Source organism: Rhineura floridana, chromosome 4 (assembly GCF_030035675.1).
Source record: "Rhineura floridana isolate rRhiFlo1 chromosome 4, rRhiFlo1.hap2, whole genome shotgun sequence".
Classification (NCBI taxonomy): Eukaryota; Metazoa; Chordata; class Lepidosauria; order Squamata; family Rhineuridae; genus Rhineura; species Rhineura floridana.
The window spans coordinates 206,346,740-206,372,927 of NC_084483.1; the positions used below are offsets into that span (position 1 = coordinate 206,346,740).

Below are 26,188 nucleotides of genomic sequence, written 5' to 3' on the forward strand. Positions count from 1 at the left end.
CTTGATCAGAATTGGAGAGGATCAGAGGATGGGAACTGTGGATTTAATTAAAAAACCCCCCAATAATTCAAGCCTTGCTTGCCCCATCTTTCTGCCCTTTGCTGTATGTGGCCTTACCTGTGGCCTTAGCACTGGACCAATCCAAAGTGTCCTGCTTTCTTAAAATGACTGCCCATTCTTCCTTGCTGCCCCTTAATGCCTGGCACTCTCTCCTAGAACACCTAGGCCAGTGGTAGTCAACGTGATGCCGTCCATGATAAGCAGTCAGGGATGATGAGAGCTGTCATCCAAAAACATCAAAGGGGGGCAGCACGTTGCCTACCCCGACCTAGATGGTATTACTGTCCTCACTTCTTTCAGTTCCCATTACGTCAACCTACCCCATTTGTCCCCATCCCAATGAAAACAACGCCTAGCTCACATGCCTCACTTCTTACCATTCCACTAGTGAGTCCCCACATCACTGACATTCCTGAGGCACAGATCTTTCTGCTCTGGAGGTATGATTCTTGGGGTCTTCTCATAGTAAAAGAGATTCATTACAAATAACAATTTTGTTTATTTGTTGTATTTATGTACTGTCACATAACTTGGTTCTCCAGATCATTTAAAAACCAATTAGAAATAAAATCAACCAACAGGCCAGGGTATATCCTGGAGGGCCGTGAGGCCACCACCTTGTCGAAGCTAAGCAGGTCTGAGTCTGGTCAGTGCCTGGATGGGAGACTCACCTGGGAATCACACACACTCTGTCTTGGGCTCCACGATAGAAGAAAGACAAGCTATAAAGGCAAGATCAATTACAAATAATACAAACCATCTAAAAACTAACAGACACAGACACGAAAAGCAATTTGAAAGTAGTATAAAGCTGGTGGCAAAAATAACTGGGTGCAGAAATCTAAAAGCATCAGATAAACATGCCTATTGAGAGACATCCAACGCTGCCCGACCAGACTCCCCATTCCTCTACTCTCCCTGCAGCCATGCTCCTCCCCAAATCTGTTCCAGAGGGTCCCCCTACCCTCCAAAGCAGATTTGGTGTGTGTGTGTGTGTGTGTGGGTGGGTGGGTGGGTGCGTGCGTGCGTGAGGAACCTGCAGGGGAGCGAGAGGAAGGGAAATCCCATTGTATGAGCATTAGTCCATTCCACTAGAGCAGGAGTCTCAACCAGTGGCCCATGGACCCCTCGGGTCCGTGGATGGGTTCCACGGCATCCGCGGACCAGGCATGCATACAAAAAAAAATAAATTCACAGTGCAATAAAATTAATTATTTATGGGGGTCCATAGCTTTCCCCAGATTCTCAATGGGGTCTGTGACCCAAAAAAGATTACGATGCACTAGAGGATGGGCACAACTGAATATTACCCACTGTATTGAAAGGGCCTGAGACAACAGCAACACACTGCAACCATCTTCTTGGGATCCCTGGGCCTAGTGTTCTCTGAGGAAGTCAGCCAGCGTCTGGGCCAGAGGTGAGCAACCTTTCTTCCGCTGAGGGCTGCGTTCTCTCAGCCGTAATCTGTTGGGGGCAGCATACTGCTGATAAGCAGAGCCAGAAACAAAAGAGTTCTGAATGGATTAATCCAAAATTTAATTTTAAAGGTGCTCTGCTCCAATTTCCCCTATGCCTACCTTGGATTAGAATTCCCAGTCGTATGCAGGTCTATTCAGAAGTAAGACCCACTGGGTTTGACGAGGTTTACTCTCAAATATATGGAGGATTGCTTTAGTACAACAAACCAGTAAAGCCATTGTTTCTGAAAGCAGGTGAAATACAGAAAGCAAGAGACACTGTGGTCTTTTAGGCTTCACTGGAAAACTGTCGTGTTCTAACTCACTCGTCCTCATATTGAACCTATTTACAGGCTCCTCTCCTGTCTGAAGGGACAGCCCTGTACATTTCCTGAGTGCAGAAAAAGAGGAAGATTTAAAAAATTTAATTGGCTATCATAATTTTGCAGCTGTTTGGCATCCTTTGCTTTGACGATACGTCATAATTGCCATTTCCAAAAACAAGCATTTTATGTTCCATGTAGAAGTATTCCAAGTATGGGCAAAGCTGGCTCTCTTTCCTTTTTTGAAAAAATTAAGTAAGCAGCAAACTTACTTCTTCAGAAAACACACATTCTCTCTCTCGCAATAAATCCATCCTGTCATTTCCTTCCAAGTTTTTATAATTAAGATCAGGCTGGAACAGTGAAAAGAGCAAGAGCATTGCCACGTTGGAACGCCAGGCTAGCCAGAGAGGAGCCGCACCCTTCCGGTGGTTTGGAGACAGCACTGGATTATTGCCAGGCACAAGGACGGAGAAGTGGCTAAAGACTTAAACCCTCCAATTCCTCCCCCACACGGCTTGTTCGCACATGCAAGTGATCTCTCAGCACCAGATTACTCGATTGATGATTGGCAACTGGATTTTCAAACCAGTAAAAATGCAAGTTTAAATTATAATTTTCTCTATGGTGGCCTACTGGTAATGCACATTGACTCATACAAGTCATTAACAGTGCGGCAGTCATCAAGGGATGAATCTGCATTGACAGAATCAGTTTTGATGTGGGTGGCGCACCCTGCCCTAGGCAGCAGCTGCAACTGGCTCTTTTCCCATCCCCATGCTGGCATTCCTGGGCATCTTGAAGCTAGCCACACTCTGCCAATTCTCCATTCCCATCTTCCCTCTGACACCCAACTCTTTGCCCAAATCTCACCACAGCTCCTCTCATTTTGTTTCCATCAACCATCCCTTGTGCACCTCTGAAGTCCTGCCTCCCCTCCAATTTATACTTCACTGCTCCAGCCTGCCTCTTACATCAGCCAGACTTTCACACACATTCTACCAGTCCTTGGAAAAAGAAGGAAAAAAGAGATATGTTGGTCCACACAGGTAGGTGAATGCACTTGCCCACAGCAAAGCAAAACACAAAACTGAACCCAATGTGATTTGGCTTGGGGCAGGTGAAGGGGAAGAGATTTCTTTCTGGCCAAGTGATTTTACTGGTCACAGGAATACCCTGCATGGGGTTATTTCAAATGTTAATTTCACAACAACCCTGCAAGGCCCACATTCCAGAAGCATAGCCTTGTGAACTCACTAAGCTGAACACCATTGCCACAGGTCAAACATTCCCCGGCACGTAAACAGTGCAGTAAAAGATGAATGTGAGCATCTCCTCTCCGCCCCACAGGCAAACACCGACATGAGTCAGGCCCTTCACACCAACATCTGATTGCATACCCATTCTGCATGATTACTGCCTCTCAAAAAAAGGGAGAAGAAATTGTGCCATGGTGGCCTTTTGGTGGTGGGCATTCATGTGGAGACCCAGACTCACACAAGGAATTATATGCTGGGATGAAGAGAAGGGGATTGTACTGCAAGTCACAACATCATGCTGGCCCTCCCACCTCCACCCCAGTCGGCCGCTTCTGTGTATTGGATGCTACAGCCTCGGTGGCTGCACCTATTTCAGAATGCACAAGGTATTCTCTGTCTCATTACACTGTAATTTGTTGGAGTTCATTAGCCGTCTGCTTTAGGTGCTTTTATCAGTAATCACTTTGTCACAGTGGCATTATCGTCGCTCTGCACCTGGTGGTCTTATGATGCTTGAAATTATTTTGGTGTTAATAGAAAAAGCAATTTTTAAATGATGATGCTTCTCCCCCACCTCCATCTTTAATTAGAAGGTAAAAATCACTTCCCTAACTCCTACACCCTATACTAAGTAGCTTGCAATAAATTAATAGCAAGTAAAGAAAGGGAAAAAATCCATACACTAGTTTGCAGCCCATGTTACAGAATGAAAAAAAAAATCATTCCTAGACTCCAGCAGCAAAATCGAAAAGCTCACCTGGAATTTCCCAGCTTAATTTGTTCAGGATCAATGAATGGGAAGTATAAGCAGCACAGGGAATGTACATGAAAAATTCACTAACAGGCAAAAAAACCTTGCAGTTTAAGAACGTACCTATAGCCAACAGATATTTCTGTCAAACTTTAAAAAGCAGGGAAATTGGGCAGCTATAGTGAATGCACCAGGGAAGCAGGAGACCTGACCTCCTCTCTGAGATATTGGACTGCCCTACAAATTTGTAAACATGCAAACACAATTTGGGTTGGACTTTCATAGTCCAATCCACTTCCTGTGTAGCTTGGAAGAATTTGGTAACATGTACCTCTGAGCATATGATGAGTGGTAGCAATACCTTCCACCTCCAAAGATGGAGAATTACATTTTTGTATGTTTGTTGGTGTTCTTACTTTGCTTCTTTTCTGTGTTACTACTGTTTCTACAGAGAATCTAACCTAGAAAATTATATTTCTCTCATTACTCATTCTAGAAATTTGTGCCAAATGTATTTTTATTAATTTCAAAGCCTTTTTATTGGTCAATGTCATATGATGGTGAAGACAGCTGTTGTGTTTCAAACTGGAGGTTATGTTCTATTACTATTTTGGGTGCATTAACAGTTGAATCTGAAACTGCAGTTTGATGTAAAATCAGATTGATTACAATATGTTGCTACTTAAGCAATAAATCTAGCTGTTGGAAAAAACAAACGTGGCCTGCCCAAGATATCTGTTGGCTATAGGTACGTTCTTAATACGAAAGGTTTTTTACCTATTAGTGAATGCTTTTTAATCCGGGAGGTAAGAAATGGGATCCTGTGCAAGTTTGCTAAGAATGGATTGATCATTTGCATGCTTATTGATTTCAGTGGGATTTACTGCCCTGCAATCATGCTTAGGATACGTGAAACTGACCACAGGGGATGGGGAGGGGGGAGGAGGAAAGGCAGGGGGAGGAAGGGGATGAGAGGAGGAAGGAGGGGGAGGACAGGAGGAGGGCAGGTTTGATCATTTGCATGCTTATTGAGTTCAGTGGGATTTACTGCCCTGCAATCATGCTTAGGATAGGTAAAACTGATCATAGGTGAGGAGGGAGGGAGGGAGGGAGGGAGGGAGGGAGGGAGGGAGAGCTGGAGTGGGCAGGGGAAGAGGAAGAAGGAAGAGGGGAGGAAATGAAGAAGGGAGGAGGAAGGGAAAGAAGAGGAGAAGGAGGGGAAAGGCAGGGCTGATCGCTTGCCTGCTTACTGAATTCAATGGGATTTAATCCCGTGCCATCATGGTTAGGATAGGTAAAACTGACCATGGGGGAGGAGGAGGGGGGGAATGGAAGGGGAAAGGAGGGGAGCGGAAGGGGAGGGGGTGAAGGAAGAGGGAGGAAAGGGATAAAAGGGAGGTGATAGGAGGCAGGAGGAGGGCAGGGCAGGTTTGATCATTTGCATGCTTTTTGAGTTCAATCGGATTTACTCCCATGCAATCATGCTTAAGATTGGTAAAATGGACCTTGGGGGAGGGAAGGAGGAGGGAGGAGAGAAGATCTGGTGAGTGGGCACTGGGCAGAGGGGAAGCCCCTTACCCTTCCAAAAGGAAAACATTGTGAACAGTATCATTGCTTTTCAGCGTTTCCCCCACCTTTTATTCTACAGCAGGCACATGTAGCCTCCCACCCAAATTTAAACCAAAGCTGTCCCTGGCCACATCCATACCAGGCCTTTATTTCACTTTAGACAGTCATGGCTTCTCTTGAAGAATCCTGGGAAGTGTAGTTAGTGAAAGGTGCTGAGAGTTGCTAGGAGATGCCCTGTTCCCCTCACAGACCTTCAATCAAAGCGGCTGACTGTTAAACCACTCTGGCCACTGGAGCTCTCTCAGGGGAATAGGAATCTCCTCCCAGCACCCTTCACAAACTACACTTCCCAGGATTCTTTGGGGGAAACCAGGCCTGTCTCAAGTGGAATAAATGTCTGGCGTGGGTGTGGCCCCGATTAGGCAAGCAAAGCTGTGAGTCTGGCTTGCAGAACACTCCAACGATTGGTTCTTACTGACTCCGATGCTAAATTCTTAAATTAATTAAAAATCGGCCAGACATTTTTTTTTACTTTTAAACTGCAGAATATGATGGTCAGAGTATGGGGCAACGTCAGTAATAGGACTACAGGTACTCTGTGAACACGGCTGATTATTATTATTATTTATTACCTTTATATCCCGCCTTTCTTGAGAAACCCAAGGCGGCTTATATATGGTTCCCAGGCAGACTCCCATCCAGGCCCTGACCAGACCTGACCCTGCTTAGCTTCAGCAGGGAGCTGGCCTGATGTGCCTTCATGAGCATAACCTGGGAATCTGAAATTAATTCTTAATTAATCTCAACAAATTATGAGAATACTGACGGAAAAAGGTCCAATGGGGTCTTTGAACTCTCAGGTCTCTCTGACTGTTTTGTGTATCGCCATGAAAATTTAGAGGGTTGTTAAGCAAGCGTTTAGGTGTTGTTTTGAAATGAGCTTATGGGAAGCACAATGGCATGGGAGTATTTTCAATTTAACATTATGGAATGGGAAAATTCCATGCTGGTTATAGTATACAGCCACTCTTGTGGCTGTATGATAAAAAAAACTGCACCAGTTCTGTGACCTGTATATAATTATTCAAGTTAAACTGATTTGCACATGTTCTCTTATTTTGTACAACTTGCTGATGTGACTAAGAGCAAATTCAGCTATAAATCAGGAAGCCCCCAGTTCAAATCTCCATAGCTGGTCTTAGATGCCACTATCCTCTCAGCCTCAGCTCACTCACCAGCAATACGGGGATAATAATGCCAACCTACCTTATAAGACTGTTGTAAACCCCAAGATAGGTCAACAAGCCTTCTGGCTTCAAAGGTTCACCAGCCATTACACACATATTGCCAGGCATATCTCACAACTGTAAGAACTAAAAACTAGTTCTTACCGTTTTAAACTAGTTTTAAAAACTAGTGAAAGCCAATATTCTCTGGAGGGTGACTGCTGTTGCAATTTCTCTGTGGTCCAACAGAATCATCATACAAGGTGTCTAATCTTGTGGCATGAGAGGCAAACCATTTTTATAGGAGACTATCAAAAGGCTGGATTTCTAAGCCAAAGAGTGTTTTGCTGACCAGATTCTGCAAATTCCCTCGTTGTCTGAGATGCCTAAGCCTTTTGTACCTGCTCCATCAAAAGATCCCAGTTCCAGGCTGATGGGTGCTGCTATTTGGTATCAGAGACCTATAGGGTTTCACAGATCCTTTAAGCAGCCACGTATTCCACCTTCTAGCAAAGTGTGCCTTGTACTCTGAAAATCCTGGTCTTAAATTCATATAAGAGAACTTTCCCCTCACAATCATGTATGCTGTAAGCTATAACAACCTTTTATTTCTACTTCTGGCAGTCTTGAACAATTAACTGGCACCTGTCAGAGAGAAGTCAGTCAAATATGGATCCTAGAAGCTAATGCCGCAGCAGTTTTTATTTTTTGTTTAAAAAAAATGCAGTTGGGCTCAATCTGTTTTCATTGGAGATTTTGTCTCACAAATGTTATTGCACTCTTACTGCCAATTAAAATGGGCAGGCTAAAACTGGCAAATAAATAAAACTGACATTCCTCTAATATCAGCAAATTTCAGGGTCAGGGCAAGAGTTGGATCAATCTGGGTAGGATATGTCTGGCTATTAAGAGGCCTGCTCATTGTTCTGTAAAGACGCACAAGAAGCCTTTTTATGGTTGCCATTCTGCGGAAGTGAAGAAGGAGTTAAGATTTTTAGGTGGGCAGTATTTCAAGGATTTCGTTTTAGAAAAAGAACAAAAGACGCAGCGGGATTAATGTGAATGTTCATTTCACAGTGACATGAGCAATTCTAACTCATTTTACCGCTCCTGGAAAAAAGAATCTTTTCATTCACTCCTGCCTGTGAACAGTGTGATTTACTAGTCAGAACCAATAAGATGAAATATTAAGAATAAGTTCATTTCATGCAGTGTTTAGCTCCCTAAAGCCAGAGTAGGTCCTACCCCTCCTCATGTAAACATCACATTTCCCTTCCACAACAAAATGCCACGTTCCTCTGGTTTTAAAAAATTATAAAATATTCTCATCCTTGAATTTGTTTTCTATATTTCATTTTGACAATTTATATACTGCTTAATTACTATAATCTCTAAGCAGCGTGTTTTTTTTATTGTAATAACATCTCCATATCCACAAGACTTTGGACTGACTGAGGATAAGCCTGGGTGAAATAGAAATGGACTGCATTCAAGTCGATCCCGACTTATGGTGACCCTATGAATAGGGATTTCGTGGTATCCAGTATTCAGAGGGGGTTTCCCATTGCCTCCCTCTGAGGCTAGTCCTCCCCAGCTGGCGAGGGCCTGCTCAGCTTGCCACAGCTGCACAAGCCAGCCCCTTTCTTGTCCACAACTGCCAGCTGGGGGGCAACTGGGCTCCTTGGGACTATGCAGCTTGCCCACGGCTACACAGGTGGCAGGGCACGTAACCCCTGAGCCACTCAGTGTGGGGGTGATCTTTAACTGGTCCTTGACGCCCAGGAGACACGAGTGCAGATTTAAACTCACAGACTCTGGACTCCCAGCCAGGCTCTCCTCCCACTGTATACCCCATAAATCTCCCCCCCCCAAAAAATTGGTAAATGGAACACTCACCACAATACCCACTAAATGCTATCTACCTGCACTGTGTTGCCTTAAATGGAAAGCATAACTCTGACGTGCATCCAAAAGCTCACAGACCACCTGCAGAAGGAGAACCACTTGAATGTGCAACAACTTTGCACAAATCATAAACATTTTCACAGATACATGTGTCTAATATCTTTAGCTAATCCAGAACAAACTGTAAGACTCAACCATCAGATTTAGACTTCATACAAAGTGCCTACCAAAAGTGAAGGTAGAGAATGCCACAATTCAAAAGAAGTGGCAACTGATCTGCTAAGATAGCAGAAATCTACAATATCTGTTTTAAAAACAGAAGGTGCTCTAGGATAAAGATTTGTAAAAAAAGAGGTCTCTGTACTGCAGGTATAACTAGCTATTTGAGTACCAAATCCACCCTCTCCCCAATGTGATAACATACAATCATTCTAGTTTAATTTGTTGAAAAAACCTCTGAGGAAGCTCTGAAATATTTTACACTTGAATGCATTCTCTCCCTTTGTGTTTCGTTGGTTAACCGGGGTGTAGTCATCCAGAGTCTTAGGCCCCTTACTTTTTTGGGAGCAGGGTCCCAGCAGGGTTCCTATGTCTCCAGCATCCTATGAGCCAATCAGCATGAAAGAGAAGTGTGTTAGCCAATGAGAAGGCACTATTCACTAGCTAACACTCTCCCCATTCATGCATATTGGGTCCTAGGGACATCTGTAGTTGTGGGAGAAGGCATTAACAAGGATCTCATTCTCAACCCAGGATCAAAAAAGGGGGGTGGTAGCTGTGACTATCATGAAGGGACCCTGCACTTCTGAATTTGCCACTACACTACTGGGGTTAACTGCCCAAAGCAATAAGCAACTCAAGAGAAGCAAATGAGACACTGAAAATATTTCACAAAACTTGCATTATCTTGTTCTTTCATGTCACAGCATCATTCCATAAAAGCAAAGGACCGCTTGTTACTTGAGGGACTCTTTGAGAAGTACATTAATTACACACATACACACACAAACACAGAGTTCACATCTGATAACTTTATCCCTCCCAATTGTGGTAGGTCTATTACTACAAAGCCCTTACCGCTACGAAGCAATAGCTCCATTTCAGGGACCGAACCATCCACAGGGTTTTTCAGTGCAGCAAAATCCCTTTCTAATCCTCAAACCTGTGCAGCAATGTTCCTTTCAAGCCAGTATCAAAGAGTACAGAAGGACTCCCACTTCCAGGGGATAAGGCCACAATCTCTCTCTTTTGCCCTGACCAATAAATACCTCACCAACACTCTGGCACTTGCCACTTAAGAGAACTTATTCCAAGACTGCAAAAGCAGCATTTTTTCAGATAAAGCTATTAAACTGAAACAGCCATCTTCCACAAAGCGTTCAACCTTTAAAAGTCACCATCCGTTTCCCACCGTTTTGCACTTGGGGGCTGTACACTGAGATGCTACGCATTTTTAAGGACGTATGCTCTCATTTGGACATTTAAAAAGGCAAGACAGCTTGAGCAACCTTCCTCCAGCTGAGGTTAAGAAAGGGAGAGGGTGACTTACTACAGGACCGGACTGTAGCAGCCACTGTCATGAAGTTGCTGGGGAGTACAGCTTGCCTCTCCTTTTCGACACAGAATCTTTACCATGGACAACAGAAGCGGGGAGCAGTTCCCCTGCCATGCTGGCAACCACACACAGCCCCCTCATTGTCCTCTCTACCCCATCAACTGGAGGGAAAGGGAAGCCAAAAGCTAGCCTAGCAGCTGGTCACACTCTTAAAGGGACAGGACTGGGGGGATTGTCCCTGCCTCCCTTAGGCAGCCAGGGCCAAATCAGAAGCTATTCCTGACAGAAGCCACTGGAGAGGATGGAAACAAAGCCTTCTCTGCTGGAAACCTGGTCAGTTAAGAACATAAGAAGAGCCTGCTGGATCAGGCCAGTGGCCCATCTAGTCCAGCATCCTGTTCTCACAGTGGCCAACCAGGTGCCTGGGGGAAGCCCGCAAGCAGGACCCGAGTGCAAGAACACTCTCCCCTCCTGAGGCTTCCGGCAACTGGTTTTCAGAAGCATGCTGCCTCTGACTAGGCCGGCAGAGCACAGCCATCACGGCTAGTAGCCATTGATAGCCCTGTCCTCCATGAATTTGTCTAATCTTCTTTTAAAGCCATCCAAGCTGGTGGCCATTACTGCATCTTGTGGGAGCAAATTCCATCGTTTAACTATGCGCTGAGTAAAGAAGTACTTCCTTTTGTCTGTCCTGAATCTTCCAACATTCAGCTTCTTTGAATGTCCACTTCTAGTATTATGAGAGAGGGAGAAGAACTTTTCTCTATCCACTTTCTCAATGCCTTGCATAATTTTATACACTTCTATCATGTCTCCTCTGACCCGCCTTTTCTCTAAACTAAAAAGCCCCAAATGCTGCAACCTTTCCTCGTAAGGGAGTCGCTCCATCCCCTTGATCATTCTGGTTGCCCTCTTCTGAACCTTTTCCAACTCTATAATATCCTTTTTGAGATGAGGTGACCAGAACTGTACACAGTATTCCAAATGCGGCCGCACCATAGATTTATACAACGGCATTATGATATTGGCCGTTTTATTTTCAATACCTTTCCTAATTATCGCTAGCATGGAATTTGCCTTTTTCACAGCTGCCGCACACCGAGTCGACATTTTCATCGTGCTGTCCACTACAACCCCGAGGTCTCTCTCCTGGTCGGTCACTGCCAGTTCAGATCCCATGAGCGTATATGTGAAATTAAGATTTTTTGCTCCAATATGCATAATTTTACACTTGTTTATATTGAATTGCATTTGCCATTTTTCCGCCCATTCATTCAGTTTGGAGAGGTCTTTTTGAAGCTCTTCGCAATCCCTTTTTGTTTTAACAACCCTGAACAATTTAGTGTCATCAGCAAACTTGGCCACTTCACTGCTCACTCCTAATTCTAGGTCATTAATGAACAAGTTGAGAAGTACAGGTCCCAATACCGATCCTTGAGGTCCTCCAATTTCTACAGCCCTCCATTGGGAGAACTGTCCGTTTATTCCTACTCTCTGCTTTCTGTTTCTGAACCAATCCCTTATCCACAAGAGGACCTCTCCTCTTATTCCATGACTGCTAAGCTTCCTCAGAACTCTTTGGTGAGGTACCTTGTCAAATGGTTTTTGAAAGTCTAAGTACACTATGTCCTCTGGATCACCTCTATCTATATGCTTGTTGACACTCTCAAAGAATTCTAATAGGTTACTGAGACAGGACTTTCCCTTGCAAAAGCCATGCTGGCTCTGCTTCAGCAAGGCTTGTTCTTCTATGTGCTTAGTTAATCTAGCTTTAATCATACTTTCTACCAGTTTTCCAGGGACAGAAGTTAAGCTAACTGGCCTGTAATTTCCGGGATCCCCTCTGGATCCCTTTTTGAAGATTGGCGTTACATTTGCCACTTTCCAGTCCTCAGGCACGGAGGAGGACCCGAGGGACAAGTTACATATTTTAGTTAGCAGATCAGCAATTTCACATTTGAGTTCTTTGAGAACTCTCGGGTGGATGCCATCCGGGCCCGGTGATTTCTCAGTTTTTATATTGTCCATTAAGCCTAGAACTTCCTCTCTCGTTACCACTACAGTTACAAAAAGGCCTTGCTGATATCTCTTCAGTTTCACTCCCTTAACCTTGGATTTTAGCCCTGACTCTACCTTTTAACCTACCAGCCTCCAAAACTCCCCTCTGAACTTGCTGCCTGAACTTTGGGCTCCTCAGATACAGGCCTCATTCAGGCTTTAAATCTGGAATGAGGAACCTGTAGCCCTCCGTATACAGTTCAACTACAACTCCCATCACCTCTAGCCATGCTGGCTGGGGCTAATAGGAGCTGGAGTCCAACCACACCTGGCCAGCATCAGGTCCCCCACCCTGCTTTAAACAGAGAACCACATTATCATTATCGTGCTGGTTACAGGATCTGAAGATCTATTTGATCCTACAGTCTGCTCTGCTACAAGCTTCGTGAAGAGTATAAGGTTGTGGGTACAACAGCTCTATACAGAGCTGAATCCTGAGACTACACTGGCAGAGATGGCAGCGGCAGAACAGCAATCATGCAATTGCCTCTCTCTCACTCACACACTCACACTCACACACACTCACACACACACACACTCTCTCACATATACACACGGAGTTCACTGCAAGTATTTGAAAGAATCTGAACTGGAAACCTTTTTTACGGTACAGTTGAAGACATAATATACAACCCTGAACTTGCACTACTTCGTAAGAAAAGAAATCTGAAGTCTTTCCACCTCTCTCGTAGGAGCAAAGCAAAAGAAGCTAAGTATCTCAGTTGCTCTTACCACAATTGGGACACCAATGTCTGGCCACAGGAGGTCTTCCGATGGAAGCTTGGGAGAATTCCAGACCACCACCACTTTGTTTAAGTAAGGGAGACCATTGAGCCTCTCTAAGGAGTTCATTAGTACTTCCTCTCGCTCGTAGGTTAACATGACTACCGTAAACTGCTCCCTGGGGACATTGCCACCCAATGCAGCTTGAAACTCCTTCCCAGAGCCACCAGCTCCTCCTCCAATAGGTCGAAAACCAGTCCCAGACCCTAGAAACTTGGCTTCTGATGGTAGAACAGGATCAAAGGGGGTGTGGGGGAAAAGGTGGAAGGGACCGGGAGCAGAGTTCCAATTTCTGTAAATATCCATTGCTGTGAGGGTAAAATTGCGTAGGTATTTGGGAGAGGAGTACGGTGGCTCTGTTTCCACTGGACCCAAGTCCAAGTCCCCATTGTCGGCCATGTTGGGGTCTGTGCCAGCAGCTTTTCCAGACCGGTGGGGGATCTCCACTGCCACTTCCTCTCTAATGGGGATGGCTGGGATTTGGATTCGAGTCCTTATGATAGCTAAGACTGTGCTGAAGACACTGTCCAAGGTGGAAAAGTAGGTCTCCCACAAGAAGCGCCCCTGCCTCCTCATGGCCAAGAGGTCATTGTCAGAAATGCTCCGCAGAAGAAAGTGCACTTCTGTGATACGTGGTTTTGGTATGATTAAGGCTGCCTCGTTCCACCGAACCACGTCGTGATAGGGCAGCTGGACTTGCTCTCCAAGGATCACTGGGATAGCTCCAACTTCCAGAGCCTCAAAGAGCCTCATGGCACACCCAGCAGAGATCACAAGGTGGGTGTCCCCTGGGGTGATTATCAGTGCAAAAGTAGAGAGTTTCAGTAGCTCTAGTCTGTCTTCCCTTTCTCCACAAAGAGCCCACTCAGTGGGCAGGCTTGCCTTAGGTTGGTTCTTACAAGTGAATTCCACCAAGACAAAGTCCAGCTTGCTGTCTTGGACAGCCTTCAGGGTAGTTATGATCCTATCGTCATAGTCTGCTGGGGCATTGCCTTCCATTTCTTCCTCAAATGAACGCACTTCTTGCAAGCTGGATCGGAGTGACTCAACCTTTTCCCCTTGGAAACTGAATAAGTATTTCCGCTTGACTGGCACCTGGGGTGGGATCTCTAGGAAATTGGGTTCGGACATGGCATGGACCAGAGGAGACACCACTATGTCAAAACCCGGACGATACTGTACATCATAAAAGGTAGACTGAGCAATCATAGCCCGCCCCGTGCTGACGTTATAAAGGAAGTTCTGAGTTTCTGACTTCCTGGATAAGTTAATAATAAGATGGTTGTGTCCATCAGTTCTCCAGTATGGCAGAATGTGCAACTGTTGCTCTAATTCAGTAGGTTTTGGCATTACGGGCTCCTGCATTTCCCCCACTAGGATTATGTACAAACACGCAATGTTTGCATTTTCAGTAACGTACACATTAGTTCTAACAGTGGACTCAAAGGCTTGCTTAATTAAAGGGTCTAACGAGCTCCCGAAACTGAACTGGTCACTGTTGTAGACATACACCGGGAAGCCAGAGGTTAGCGGGCAGCGTGAATAGTCAAAGCAGTTGTGCAGCCGGCAGTTCCTGGTGGACTTTGGCAAGGGAAAGTTAGAGTCATCTTTGTCTGGGAACAGCCGGATTGGCAGAGAGAGCTTGGGTTGGTTCTGAGCCATGAGTTCTTTGTATGAATGCTCCGTCTGACTGATGACGTTCTTCAGCTGCAAGAGGTCCTGCTTGGCGTTCTCAATGCTTTTCTTGCAGGCTTCGATCTTGAGGTTCAGCTTGGCAATCTCGCTGTTCAACTCCTGCCGCTTGGCTTCCAACTGGAGCAGCTCTTCACTCACCGACTCTCGGATGCGGCACAGGTCCTGGACGTGCTTCACTTCACACAGCTCATTGCCCGTGCGGGGGCCAAAGATCCGCTTCCCAGCATCATCGGCATCATCGATGGTGGTTAAGTAGTAATGGGCAATGAGGGGGAAAAAGACCAGGATGATGAACAATGTGAAGCTGAGCCAAGTGAGCCGAATCCGACTGGACCATCGCAACATCCAGGGGTGGCCTCCGTTACCTACTCCCCCATTCCGCAACATGGTATACCCAGTCATGAGTCCAAGAGTTGGTGCCGCACGTCTCTCATGTTGGATCAGTAGCCATAGCCAGAATAGTTTTTATCAGCAAGTCTCTAGAAGGAAATGTTATTGTGCCAGTTTGACAAAGGGCCAATAGAATGGAAATTTCATCTTCTCCTTTGGAAGACGGATGCAACTCTTGACCCGGTTAGAACCAATCATCAAACTCTTCTTCGTGACCTTCAGTTAACTGGGTGTTGCTAGGAGAGTGGAAGCAGGGTCGCCATGGCAATAGGAAGCCTCCTCTGGGCCAGAGAAACACAAAAGGAGCAAGCCACCCTTTATCATGACTTTCCACATTCTGCATTAGCATCCAATGAACAAGATGAGCAGGAGGACGCTCAAACAGTCATTGTTCCTCGTCACCGTTGTGGAGCCAGTGTTTCACCGTCCCTAAAAAGACAACAAGGATATGTCAGACAAAACAAGTCCCTGCTTTATTCGGTTACAAAAACAGAGGCAGCTTTTAGATCAGCAAAACATTAAGAAGGCATCACCCTTCCTTTTAACTGGATCCAAGCGGCGGCTTACAAAGCCAAGCTAACCTTACTGCTTAGAGTGATTAAATATTACTTTCCTGACTTGGTACAAGACACTCCTGGAATAGCCCTTGCTTACCCCTCACCCTTCTTCCTAAGTTAACAATAACAAGCCTCTCCTCTCCACCCCAGTACTGCAGCTTGTCTATACCCAGATTCCCCTGAACCCACTAGTCACCCCTGGATCAAAGATGGGTGGGGTGCAGGCCCTCTCACAACTAGGTTCAGAATGTAACGTCAGGCCAGACTGTCCTGATTTCATCTACCTTTGGCCATCTTTGACAAAATATTAGAACAATGAATGATTAGAGCAGCTGCAAATCTCCCAAACTGAGATTTGACAAACACGTTTAATCTTTGCCTGCCTCAGAGCCTGCATCTTTTATAAACAAGAAACTGATGTAGGTTTCCATCAGCTTTGATGCAAATGATATGAAAACGTAGGGGGAAATAGTCACACCGCCTCTATAAATTCAAAGAAAGAGGAAAAAGGAAGAAAATGTCAAGAGTAATCCACAGAAAGGCAGCAGGGATGAAAAGTGTTGTTTCACACACGGCACAATTAGCTCATGAAATTTATTACAAGCCACGACGGACACAAACAGCTTTCTTTAAAGAAAAAAAGACTGTGCCAGCAGAGTGCCAAGTTTAGGCAGCAAGGGGTCATAAGAGAGCCACTCTTGGTAGCTGCCCCACAATGGCAAAAGACTCCTTCCTAAGGGCATGGATGAGGAACGTCCAGGCCAGGGATTGAATGCAGCTCCTCCAGGCTTCTCTGCCTGCCCTCCAGGACTCTCCCCAGACCACACCCCTCACTGGCCCTCCCCTGCACCCTCCATGAGTGCTTTTACCTACCTGTGATCTTGCCTCTTACCCACTTGGATGGAGATTGCGTGTGTGAGCACATGCGCATGTATAGAAACAAATGAATTTTGTGTGAAGTAGGCTGGGATATAGCCTACTGTACAAAGGTAAGAGTCGCCCACTTTCGCCTCTGGCTCCACCCCCACCAGCATTGGCACACAGAGGGTTGCCCCAGAGGGAATTTTTTTTTAAAGATGTTTTTAACATTTTGTTTTAATGTATTTTAAGGTCTGTTTTTATGATGTTTTAAAGTGTTTTTAGCGCTTCTGTTTGCCGCCCTGGGCTCCTGGTGGGAGGAAGGGTGGGATATAAATCAAATAATAAATAAAACCAATAAATAAAATGTTGCCCTTGGGATGAAAATTGTTCCCCAGCCCCATCTTAGAGGTTCATCAGAATCTGGTGCCTGTGCACCTTCTGCCTTTGCTTTAGATGACTTCTGACAGACTGAGTGTGCTATGGCCCCATTACAAAAAGGAATCTTGGCTACTCTGGCAGCTCAAGAACATGGCATTAAGGAGAACCTTCACCACAGAGGGCCATACTGGAATCCACACCAACCAGTCACGGGCAAGCACCCTGCCCCATTACTCCACAAGCAAAGGGCATCAACGTAAATCACCCAAGATGTCTGGAAGGAGAGAAATGCCAGAGCGTCCCGGCAGAAAAAGGATAAATATTTCTGAATTCCTGGCACTGCAGGTTAAGATTAAGGTTAAGAGAGAACAGCAGAGGGAAGAACTGCCTCTGTCACAATAGGGCATCTAAGCACATGTGCCTGCATTTGAATGCTGGGGAAGGAAGCTGTTAGTCAACCTCTGTTAAGCCTTCAAATTTACATGTTATTATCATTGTGCTCCTGAGGCCCACGGCCACCACAATTCCTTGTGGAACAGACCAGGTTTATCAGATGCAAGACATGTGCAACAACTAATTGACTAGGCTAACAGAAACCTTCCAGAGTGTGTTTAGAAACTTGTAATTTTAATGTTCTGCCCTCTGTCAGGAATGAAGGTGACTCCTGGAGAGGAAGTGCATGCCCGCCTTCTGTTCCTGGACTCTGTGTCTGCTTTTTCCCATGCAGCTCCCGAACGCTCTCTCCCACCTGTGCCTTTTATTTTGAAGGAAAACCTCCCTCATCACCCTAGCTTGTGTTGTGGGACTCACACTTTTTTCTGTGAGCCAGGGTTTCACACAATCCTAACCACAGATTAGCCTCCACAAATCCAAGTGTAAGCACTAGGCTCTCACACTGCCCCCCCTCTCAAAATGGTCACTGCCATCTTTTAATGGTTGCCATTTAAAAAATGTATCTGTTACTACCCAGGCCTAAACTCAGAGCACCATTTTATACGGCTACCAGTTATAGGGCCTTCTCGGTGGCAGCACCACAGTAATGGAACTCCCTTACCAGAAAAGTTCATCTGACATGAAATTCTATGATCTTGAGACATCAAGTAAAACTAATTTTTTTCCTACATTTTTAATGGTTTTTCAAATCTGCTTTTAGCGTTTCTCAGTGAGCTGATGTTGTAAATGACATTTGGAGATCCCATAGCTGCTGAAATTTATTGTTTTAAATGGGTCAATTGTTTTAGGAGGCTATCTTGCTTCTATAACTGAAAGGTGGCATGATTAAAAAAAAAATGCCCTGTACAAGGCTTCAGTATTTCCTTCTCCCTGCTAGAAGAGCCTTGCTGAAATCCCCTCTCCCTTTTTTGCTATCTGTTTCTACACCCAGGATTGGGATAAAAGAGAATCTCTTTTTATGCTTGTATCACTGTGGGCAAAAACCGCTTTTAGACATGAAATTGCTTGACACAACTAATCTTGAGCAGAAGCCACATAGCAGGGCTTTAGAAGGAGCCCTTGGAGAATTTACCAGTCATGAGATGCCAGATTTCATAATGCTGTGACATGTTTCACATTACAAGAGACACACCAAGATTTGCAGAGTGGCTAGGAAACGACAGCCATGGGAAGCTGTCTGCTTGCTTCTCCGCAGGTACAGCCCTGGCTAGTACAAAAGGAAGCCCACAGAGGAAGTAATTTTAGTCAGGCAAGAAAAAGAAGTCTAGATTCATAGTCCTAATATCATAGAAACACAGAATAGTAGAGTTGGAAGGGGCCTATAAGGCCATCCAGTCCAATCCCCTGCTCAACACAGGAATCCAAATTAAAGCATCCCCGACAGGTGGCTGCCTCTTGCATGCCTCCAGTGTCAGACAGCTCACCACCTCCCTAGGTAATTGGTTCCACTGTTGTACCACTCCAACAGTCAGGAGGTTTTTTCTGATGTTCAGTTGAAATCTGGCTTCCTGCAACTTGAGCCCATCATTCTGTGTTCTGCACTCTGGGACGACCGAGAAGAGATCCTGGCCCTCCTCTGTGTGAAAACCTTTCAAGTACTTGAAGAGTTCTATTATATCTCCCCTCAGTCTTCTCTTTTCCAGGCTAAATATGCCCAGTTCTTTCAGTCTCTCCTCATAGGGCTTTGTTTCCAGTCCCCTGATCATCCTTGTTGCCCTCCTCTGAACCTGTTCCAGTTTGTCTGCATCCTTCTTAAAGTGCAGTATCCAGAACTGAATGCAGTACTCAAGAGGAGGCCTAACCATTGCCAAATAGAGGGGAACTAGTACTTCACACGATTTGCATACCTGTTAATGCAGCCTAAAACAGCTTTTTTTTTTGCAGCCACATCACACTGTTGGCTCATATTCAGCTTGTGATCAACAATCCCAGAATCCTTCTCGCATGTAGTATTGCTGAGCCATCTTATAACTGTGCATTTGTTTTCTTTTTCCTAGGTGTAGAACTTTGCACTTATTCCTGTTAAATTTCATATTTCATTCTGTTATTTACAGCCCAATTCTCCAGCCGATCAAGATCCCTTTGAATTTTGTTTCAATCTTCCAGGGTATTAGCTGTCCCTCCCAATTTTGTATCAGCTGCAAATGTCATAAGCATTCCCTGCACCTCCTCATCCAAGTCATAAAAGTGTTGTAGAGCACTGGGCCCAGGACGGAGCCATGTGGTACCCTGCTCATTACCTTGATAAGCACTCTTTGAGTACTATTCTGTAGCCAACTGTGGATCCACAGACATTCAACAAGCAATGTCCAAAGGGAGGGAGAGTCTGAGCAGAAAAGCCTCCCCACCTCCAGCGGCTTGCATCCAACTGTAGTTCAGCTTTGTCATGGTCTGCTCTTTAGTTTGATCTTTTTAGTCTGCCTCTTTCTTTTTGCTGTATATTGTGATGCTGGTTTCTTGATTTTTAGATTGTATGGATATGTTGTGCAAATATGTTTATTCACACCTTTGTACTATGCCTTGTAAGCCTTTCAGGGAAGGGCAATTAATATTTTAAATAAAATGGGAAGATGTATAACACACACACACAAGCAAATCAGGATGAATGAAGTGCTCACTGCTGTACAGCTACCCTGCCAACAAATCAGAACGAATGCTCAATAAAGACCAGTTATAATCTAACCTCTGAATGAGCTTTATGCAAGCAAATCTGGAAATGCTCAATAAACAGGTCATCTGGAGAAGCCTTTGGAGTTTGTGACAGGACTCTCCAATGGAGGAGCAAGCTCCTTCCTTCCCACCCCCCAAACACATACACTAACTCCTAAACCTACATTTTAGACTAGATGATGACTAGATTAGAGTGGTGTGATATATGGACAGCAGACCCACTGTTCTCAGCTGTTGGTGTTAACAGTCCCACTTTTTCCTGGCTGAAGGAAGAGACCAATGGAGCAATTTCGCACTGTTTACAGGAACATGCACCTCCCTTGGAGTTCCTACCTTGTGGATCCCTTTCATTTAGCTACCAAAAACAACCCTGAAGAAGAGGTTTACCACGTAACTGAGCTTTGATTTGTGATTGTTTAATTCAAAGCAATTATGTCTTGACATGACGAATCTAGTCCAACAGATGACCAGAATATATATATATGTATCTTTTTAAAAATGCTTATTTGAAGGGACAACTTTTGGATATCAAGCTTTCCTGAGGATGGAAATGAAAAGAAACATAGAAAGCTGCCTTATGCCAGGTGACACTATCCACTCATCTCAGCATTGTCCACAACGACTGGTCGTGGCTCTCAAGGGTCTCAGGCAGAGAGAAGGGTTTTCATCACCCCTTGCTACCTGATGCGTTTTAACTGGAGATGCTGAACGTGCGGTCCTCCTGTATGCAAGGCAGGTGCTCTACCACTAAGCCACTCCACTGATTCTTCAACAAAAGCCAAGCTGAGACTCAAGGCAATGGTGCTGTGTTTTGCCACACTCTGCCGCGCCACTCACTAGGTGCACTGCACTTGAAACGTCTTTGCCAATTACAGCTGTGTCAGGTTTCACTGCTTGGAAAATTCCCCATGGCATCAACAGAACTGGCAATCAGCATCTGCAGGATTCGAGAACTGCCACATTTTCAAGACTTAGAAAGGAACGATACTATTCCGCTGAGCACCAGGCAGGTGTCAGCTGGAATGCAGTGTTCCCTTTCCAGGTTCCACAATTCAAAGGAACAAGTTGGAAATGAACTTGGAGAAGAGCTACAAAAGATGCCATTTGCATATGGAATCAAATCCAAATGCTATAAAAACAGGCCGAAGGACCTGGGCATATTTGTCCTATGGATATTAAAGGGAAGGGAGATGCTGGCAGCTTTCACATATTAGAAAGATATCGGGAAGAAACCAGCACCTGGGATAGGACAAGCACCAACAGTTCTGAACTACAAGGAAGGGAAAGATAAAACACCTAACTGTAAAAAGGCAGGTCAGCACTAAACCAGCCCATCTAGGCAACTTGAGGAACCTACTCCCTTGGAGGTTCCCAGGCACATTTAGGACATGCAACACAGCAGGGGAAGGGGTGCTTTGGGTATGCCATGTCCTGCTTCACAGTAATGTGTCAGAGCAGCTAATCACTCAAGCTCCTCGCAGCCATACAATACTATGATCCTACCTATGCAAAAAACATAATGGCTAATGCTGATAGAATAAGTCTGAGAAGGAGCCCCTGTTGATATGTTTATTTTCCCAAGGCTTCTGCACAAGTAGCACACATCATGGTAAGTGAAAGTACGCTTTATTGTGACCACAGCAACGTGCTGACTCCTCGCAAGGAGCTCCTCTGTGTTCTCCTCCTCCCTTTCTAGGTCAGTGCGAGACAGCAGCTATGCCAAGTGTGTCATTGTGGTTAAGATCTCTCCTCCTTAACCACAACCTGTAACCACTGGACAAATCCTGGCTACAAGTTGTGGTTAAGGAGGAGAGATCTTAACCAGGATCCAGAGTTGGGCCAAGGAGGTAAGCTAGGCCTCGGCTTCGCTGCCGTGCAGACTGAAAAGCCCAGGGAGGAGCAAAGCGGCTGCAATCTCCTCCTTAGGAGCCAGCGCACTCACACTACGCCATGGCGTGGCTTAGAACACCAACCAGGGGATTCGGAACTGCAAATTGTTTGCATTATGCTCCCCGCTCACTTCCTTAAACATGGTAAAACCACTCTGAAGTTTCAGGAGCTTTGGGATCCTTCAGAACAAGCTTTCCAAAAACATGCAGGAAACGCCATACTTGTTATTCTCTGTGACGGATTTTAGTGGTCAGGGTTAATTCAGCTAGGATTAAATTTCAAAACTGTATTTTATATTCTATTGATTTTATGGTTCTTTATCCTCCTCAGAGTCCTTGGCGCAGGCAGGTTCCATGTCTACACTAATAAAAATTGCATAAGCATATGCCTTCTGTCTCCCTTCATGACCATACACCAGCGATGCAAAGCAATGCAGCGCAAGCCTTCTATGATGCCGAGCATAAATGGGCTAGCCACATGGCCCACCAGTAAGCTAAGAGGTAGGCTTCCTGCCTTACATTTTTTTATCCCCAGGAATCTAAAGCATCCTCTCAGCAGACCTACAATGGGCAGGGCTGATCTGCTGACAGAGCTTTTTGCCCAGCAATGGTAACTGTGGAATGGTGCGAGATTAGCTTGCGGTTGTGGAGAAAACAGAGGAGAGCAAATTGGACAGGACTGAGAGGTTTTATGAGTTTTAAAATGTATGCTGTATCCCACCTTGAGCCACAGGCGGGCAATCTTGTTGTTTTTAAAAGAAGGCGGGGAGAGGAAGAAGCCTGAACCTCCATTAACAAACTATTTGCCCTCCATAAGGGGGCTCTAACCACACTTTGACAGAGCAGGAGAGATTTAAGAACCATACATTTGGAGCCACTCGGAAAGCTGCCGAAAGGCTGGCTAATTTCGCTGCTCCATCTAGTAGCTATCTCAGCCCATTAGCCTTTCATTTTCTGCCTTGCACCTCAGACTTTTAAGTAAGAGCCCATCAGCAAATCATTAAAGGGCTTTATACAAGGTACTCCTAATAGAGCACTAATACCAGCTGGCACTGAACAGAAAACTAATTTTATATAATGGTCTTCAAAACTAGGCACAAAAGACACGCAATGCCCAGGTGACAAGATGTTCTTGCCTTTTTAAAATTAGACCTCTGTATCCTCCCGATACAAAGCGAGGAGAAATGTGCCAACTCACTCAGGGCGCACAGTGTGTCCTGGTCGGACTTCTGAAAAACTCTGTCTCGGTTCCATACCCTTCTTCCCCATGAATCCCAGATAGAAAATTGAGGTCATTTGCACAATAATATCATAAATGAAATTGTCAATAAAAGAAGGTCACACATCTTGTACAGTATATTGGAGTAGGCTCCCTACACCACCGGGCCCTGACCCCATCAGATTAAGAGCTGGCTCTCCCTGCAGACCCTAAAGCCTGACCACTTGGGGCCAGACTCCATATCCCAAGTGCTGCTCATAGGATCTTGCCTCAACAGCCACTGGTGCTCACATGAAAACAGCTCTGGTTCTCTGGCGCTGGTGAATAGATCAGAGTTCTCATTTTACAATGGTCATACTTTTTAGTAAGATCTAGTGCCAACTATCGTTGACCTTTTAGGGGGTTTCAGATATCCACAATATCATGCCTGAAAGGTAAAATGTTACAGAAAGTAACTATCAAGTGTGCGGTCTTACTGTTATAATCATTGCTAACACCATAATCTGGCACTTAGATTATGCAATAATCTAATTTAAACTAAGGAGCAGCCCTTGGGCTCCTACTGGGAGAAAGGGCAGGAGATAAATCAAATAAATAAATAAATAATAGTATTACAAGACATTTCCCCCAACAGTTTAGTGTTTTGTTTTAAAAGTTAGCCTTGAAGATGCTGGACTTCAGCCTTTTATTTCACACACAGTTTCTTTAGCAGCTGAAGAGGAAGCCTCTTCGATAGTTGTTACTGTTTGGTGCTCACTCACCACACATAGATTTGGAGAAACTTTCATCAGTGTCAACAGATTCAATCCCTGAATCCCAAAATGGTTTCCGCCCTTCCAGGGGGACAGTGGACATGATCTTCACTGCACAACAGCTTCAAGAGAAATGCAGGGAGCAAAACCGACCTCTGTATATGGCATTTATTGATCTGACTAAGGCCTTTGATACTGTAAATCGAACTGCTCTCTGGACCATCCTTCTGAAAACTGGATGCCCTGATAAATTTGTGAATATTTTGTGACTCCTCCATGACAACATGATGGCGACAATTTTGGATAACAATGGCTCTCAAAGTGATCCATTCAAAGTGGGATCAGGCGTCAAACAGGGATGCGTCATTGCTCCGACCTTATTTGCTATTTTCATCGCCATGATTCTACATCTTGTTGAGGGGAAACTTCCACTGGCGTGGAAATCACATATCAAACAGATGGAAAGCTTTTTAATCTCAGTAGGCTAAAAGCAAAAAGTAAGGTAATTACAACTTCCATTGTAGAACTTCAATATGCCGATGATAATGTAGTCTCCACACATTCAGAGGAAGATCTTCAAACTGTCCTAAATGTCTTTGCAGAAGCATATGAAAAGCTTGGCCTCTTGCTTAACATCAAAAAACCCCAAAGTGCTTCATCAACAAGTGCAAACCAATCCCTCTGTAGCATCATCAATCCAGCTTAATGGTGCAATGCTGGAGAATGTCGATCACTTTTCTTATCTTGGCAGCCATCTCTCTGTAAAAGCTGACATTGACGCTGAAATTCAGCATCAACTGAGCTCTGCGAGTGCCACATTCTCCCAAATGAAGCGTAGAGTGTTTGAGGATCGGGATATTCGCAGGAAGACCAAAATGCTTATTTACAAAGCCATTGTACTACCGACCTTACTGTACGCCTGTGAAACATGGACCATCTATAAACGCCACTCCCAACTCCTTGACAGATTCCACCAACGCTGCCTCCGGAAAATTCTGCAAATTACTTGGGAAGATAGGTGGATTAATGTTAGTGTATTGGAAGAAGCAAAGACCACCAGTGTTGAAACAATGTTCCTCCAACATCAACTTCACTGGACCGGCCATGTTGTTTGAATGCCTGATCACCGTCTTCTAAAGCAGCTACTTTACTCCCAACTTAAGGATGGAAAACGGAATATTGGTGGACAGCAAAAGAGGTTTAAAGATGTTCTTAAAGCAAATCTAAAAAAATGTAACATGAGCATCGGGAACTGGGAAGCCTTGGCCCATGAGCGTCCCAATTGGAGGTCGGCCATTATAAAGGTGCTATGGACTTTGAAGAAGCACAAGTACAGGGCGAAAGAGACAAACGAGCCAAGCGGAAGGCACGTCAAGCAAATCCTCATCATGACCATCTTCCACCTGGAAACCTATGTCCTCCCTGTGAGGGGTTTGTGGATCCAGGATTGGCCTCCACAGCCACTTACGGACCCACTGCTAAAGACCTTATCCTGGAAGACAATCTTACTCGGCCACGAGTGATCGCCAGTGACCCCATGATTGATACTGCTCACCATTTAAAAAGGAGGTGAAACCGCCCCCATTCTCCAGGCACTTTCAGAGGATTTGCTGCTGGGATTTATAAGTTACATCCTCTCCTCTCCCCCCCCCTTTTTGCAAACTAGTTTTTCACAGTGATTGCAAGAGGAATTCTTCTGTAGGGGTTGGGTGTGTGATGTAAATTAAATTAGCTGCCAAACTACATCAGGCCAATGGTCCATCTAACTCAGGCCCACATATAGGAGCTAGAAGCAGCTCTTCATGTCCTCTTATAGAGGTCTTTTTTTAAGGTGCGCTTCTAAAGCAGGGGTGGGGGCCAAATGCAGCCCTCCAGGCCCCTCTGTCCATCGGCATTCTCCCCAGGCCAGCCCCCCTTTCTAAGCCACATCTCTCACTGGATCACTCCATGCCCCCCTCAGGTGCTTTTGTCTGGCTAGAACGTGTCCGTGAATGAGGAGAACCTTGCTTCCCTGGATGGAGGCATGGAGAAAGGGCTGTGATGTAGCTTACCGCGCAAGAGTGTTGCATCCTCTGCCCCCGACCACTTTCCCCTCTGGCTCCACCACCACCGACATGTGGCTCCCAGAAGGGTTTTCTACAAGGGAATGTGACCCCCAGATTGAAAAACTTTCTTCATCCCCATTCTAATGGGATACTGATCTACTCCCAAGTCATGGCCAAAATGCAGCATCAAGTATTCCCATCAACAGGAGATCGTGGCTGTCATGATCAGGAAAGCTACTGGAGTCCACTATGACAGGGTCAAGGGTGCCGTCTCCTGCCTGCCCCTGCTGCTTCCAGGGAACAGGCCCCAGCACTCAGCAGATGAGAAGAAAA

At 45.2% G+C, this 26,188-nt stretch overlaps 1 protein-coding gene across 6 annotated transcripts in view; it reads right to left on the reverse strand.

The window, feature by feature from the left end:
- The window catches only part of EXTL3 (exostosin like glycosyltransferase 3), a 230,152-nt gene that overhangs the window by 53,872 nt on the left and 150,092 nt on the right, over positions 1–26,188 (reverse strand). For all 6 annotated transcript variants that reach the window (XM_061625837.1, XM_061625836.1, XM_061625839.1 and 3 more), the window contains one exon: positions 12,896–15,460. In XM_061625837.1, coding sequence (XP_061481821.1) covers positions 12,896–15,043 — 2,148 coding nt within the window. In that variant the 5' untranslated portion in view covers positions 15,044–15,460. The remainder of the gene's footprint in view (positions 1–12,895; positions 15,461–26,188) is intronic.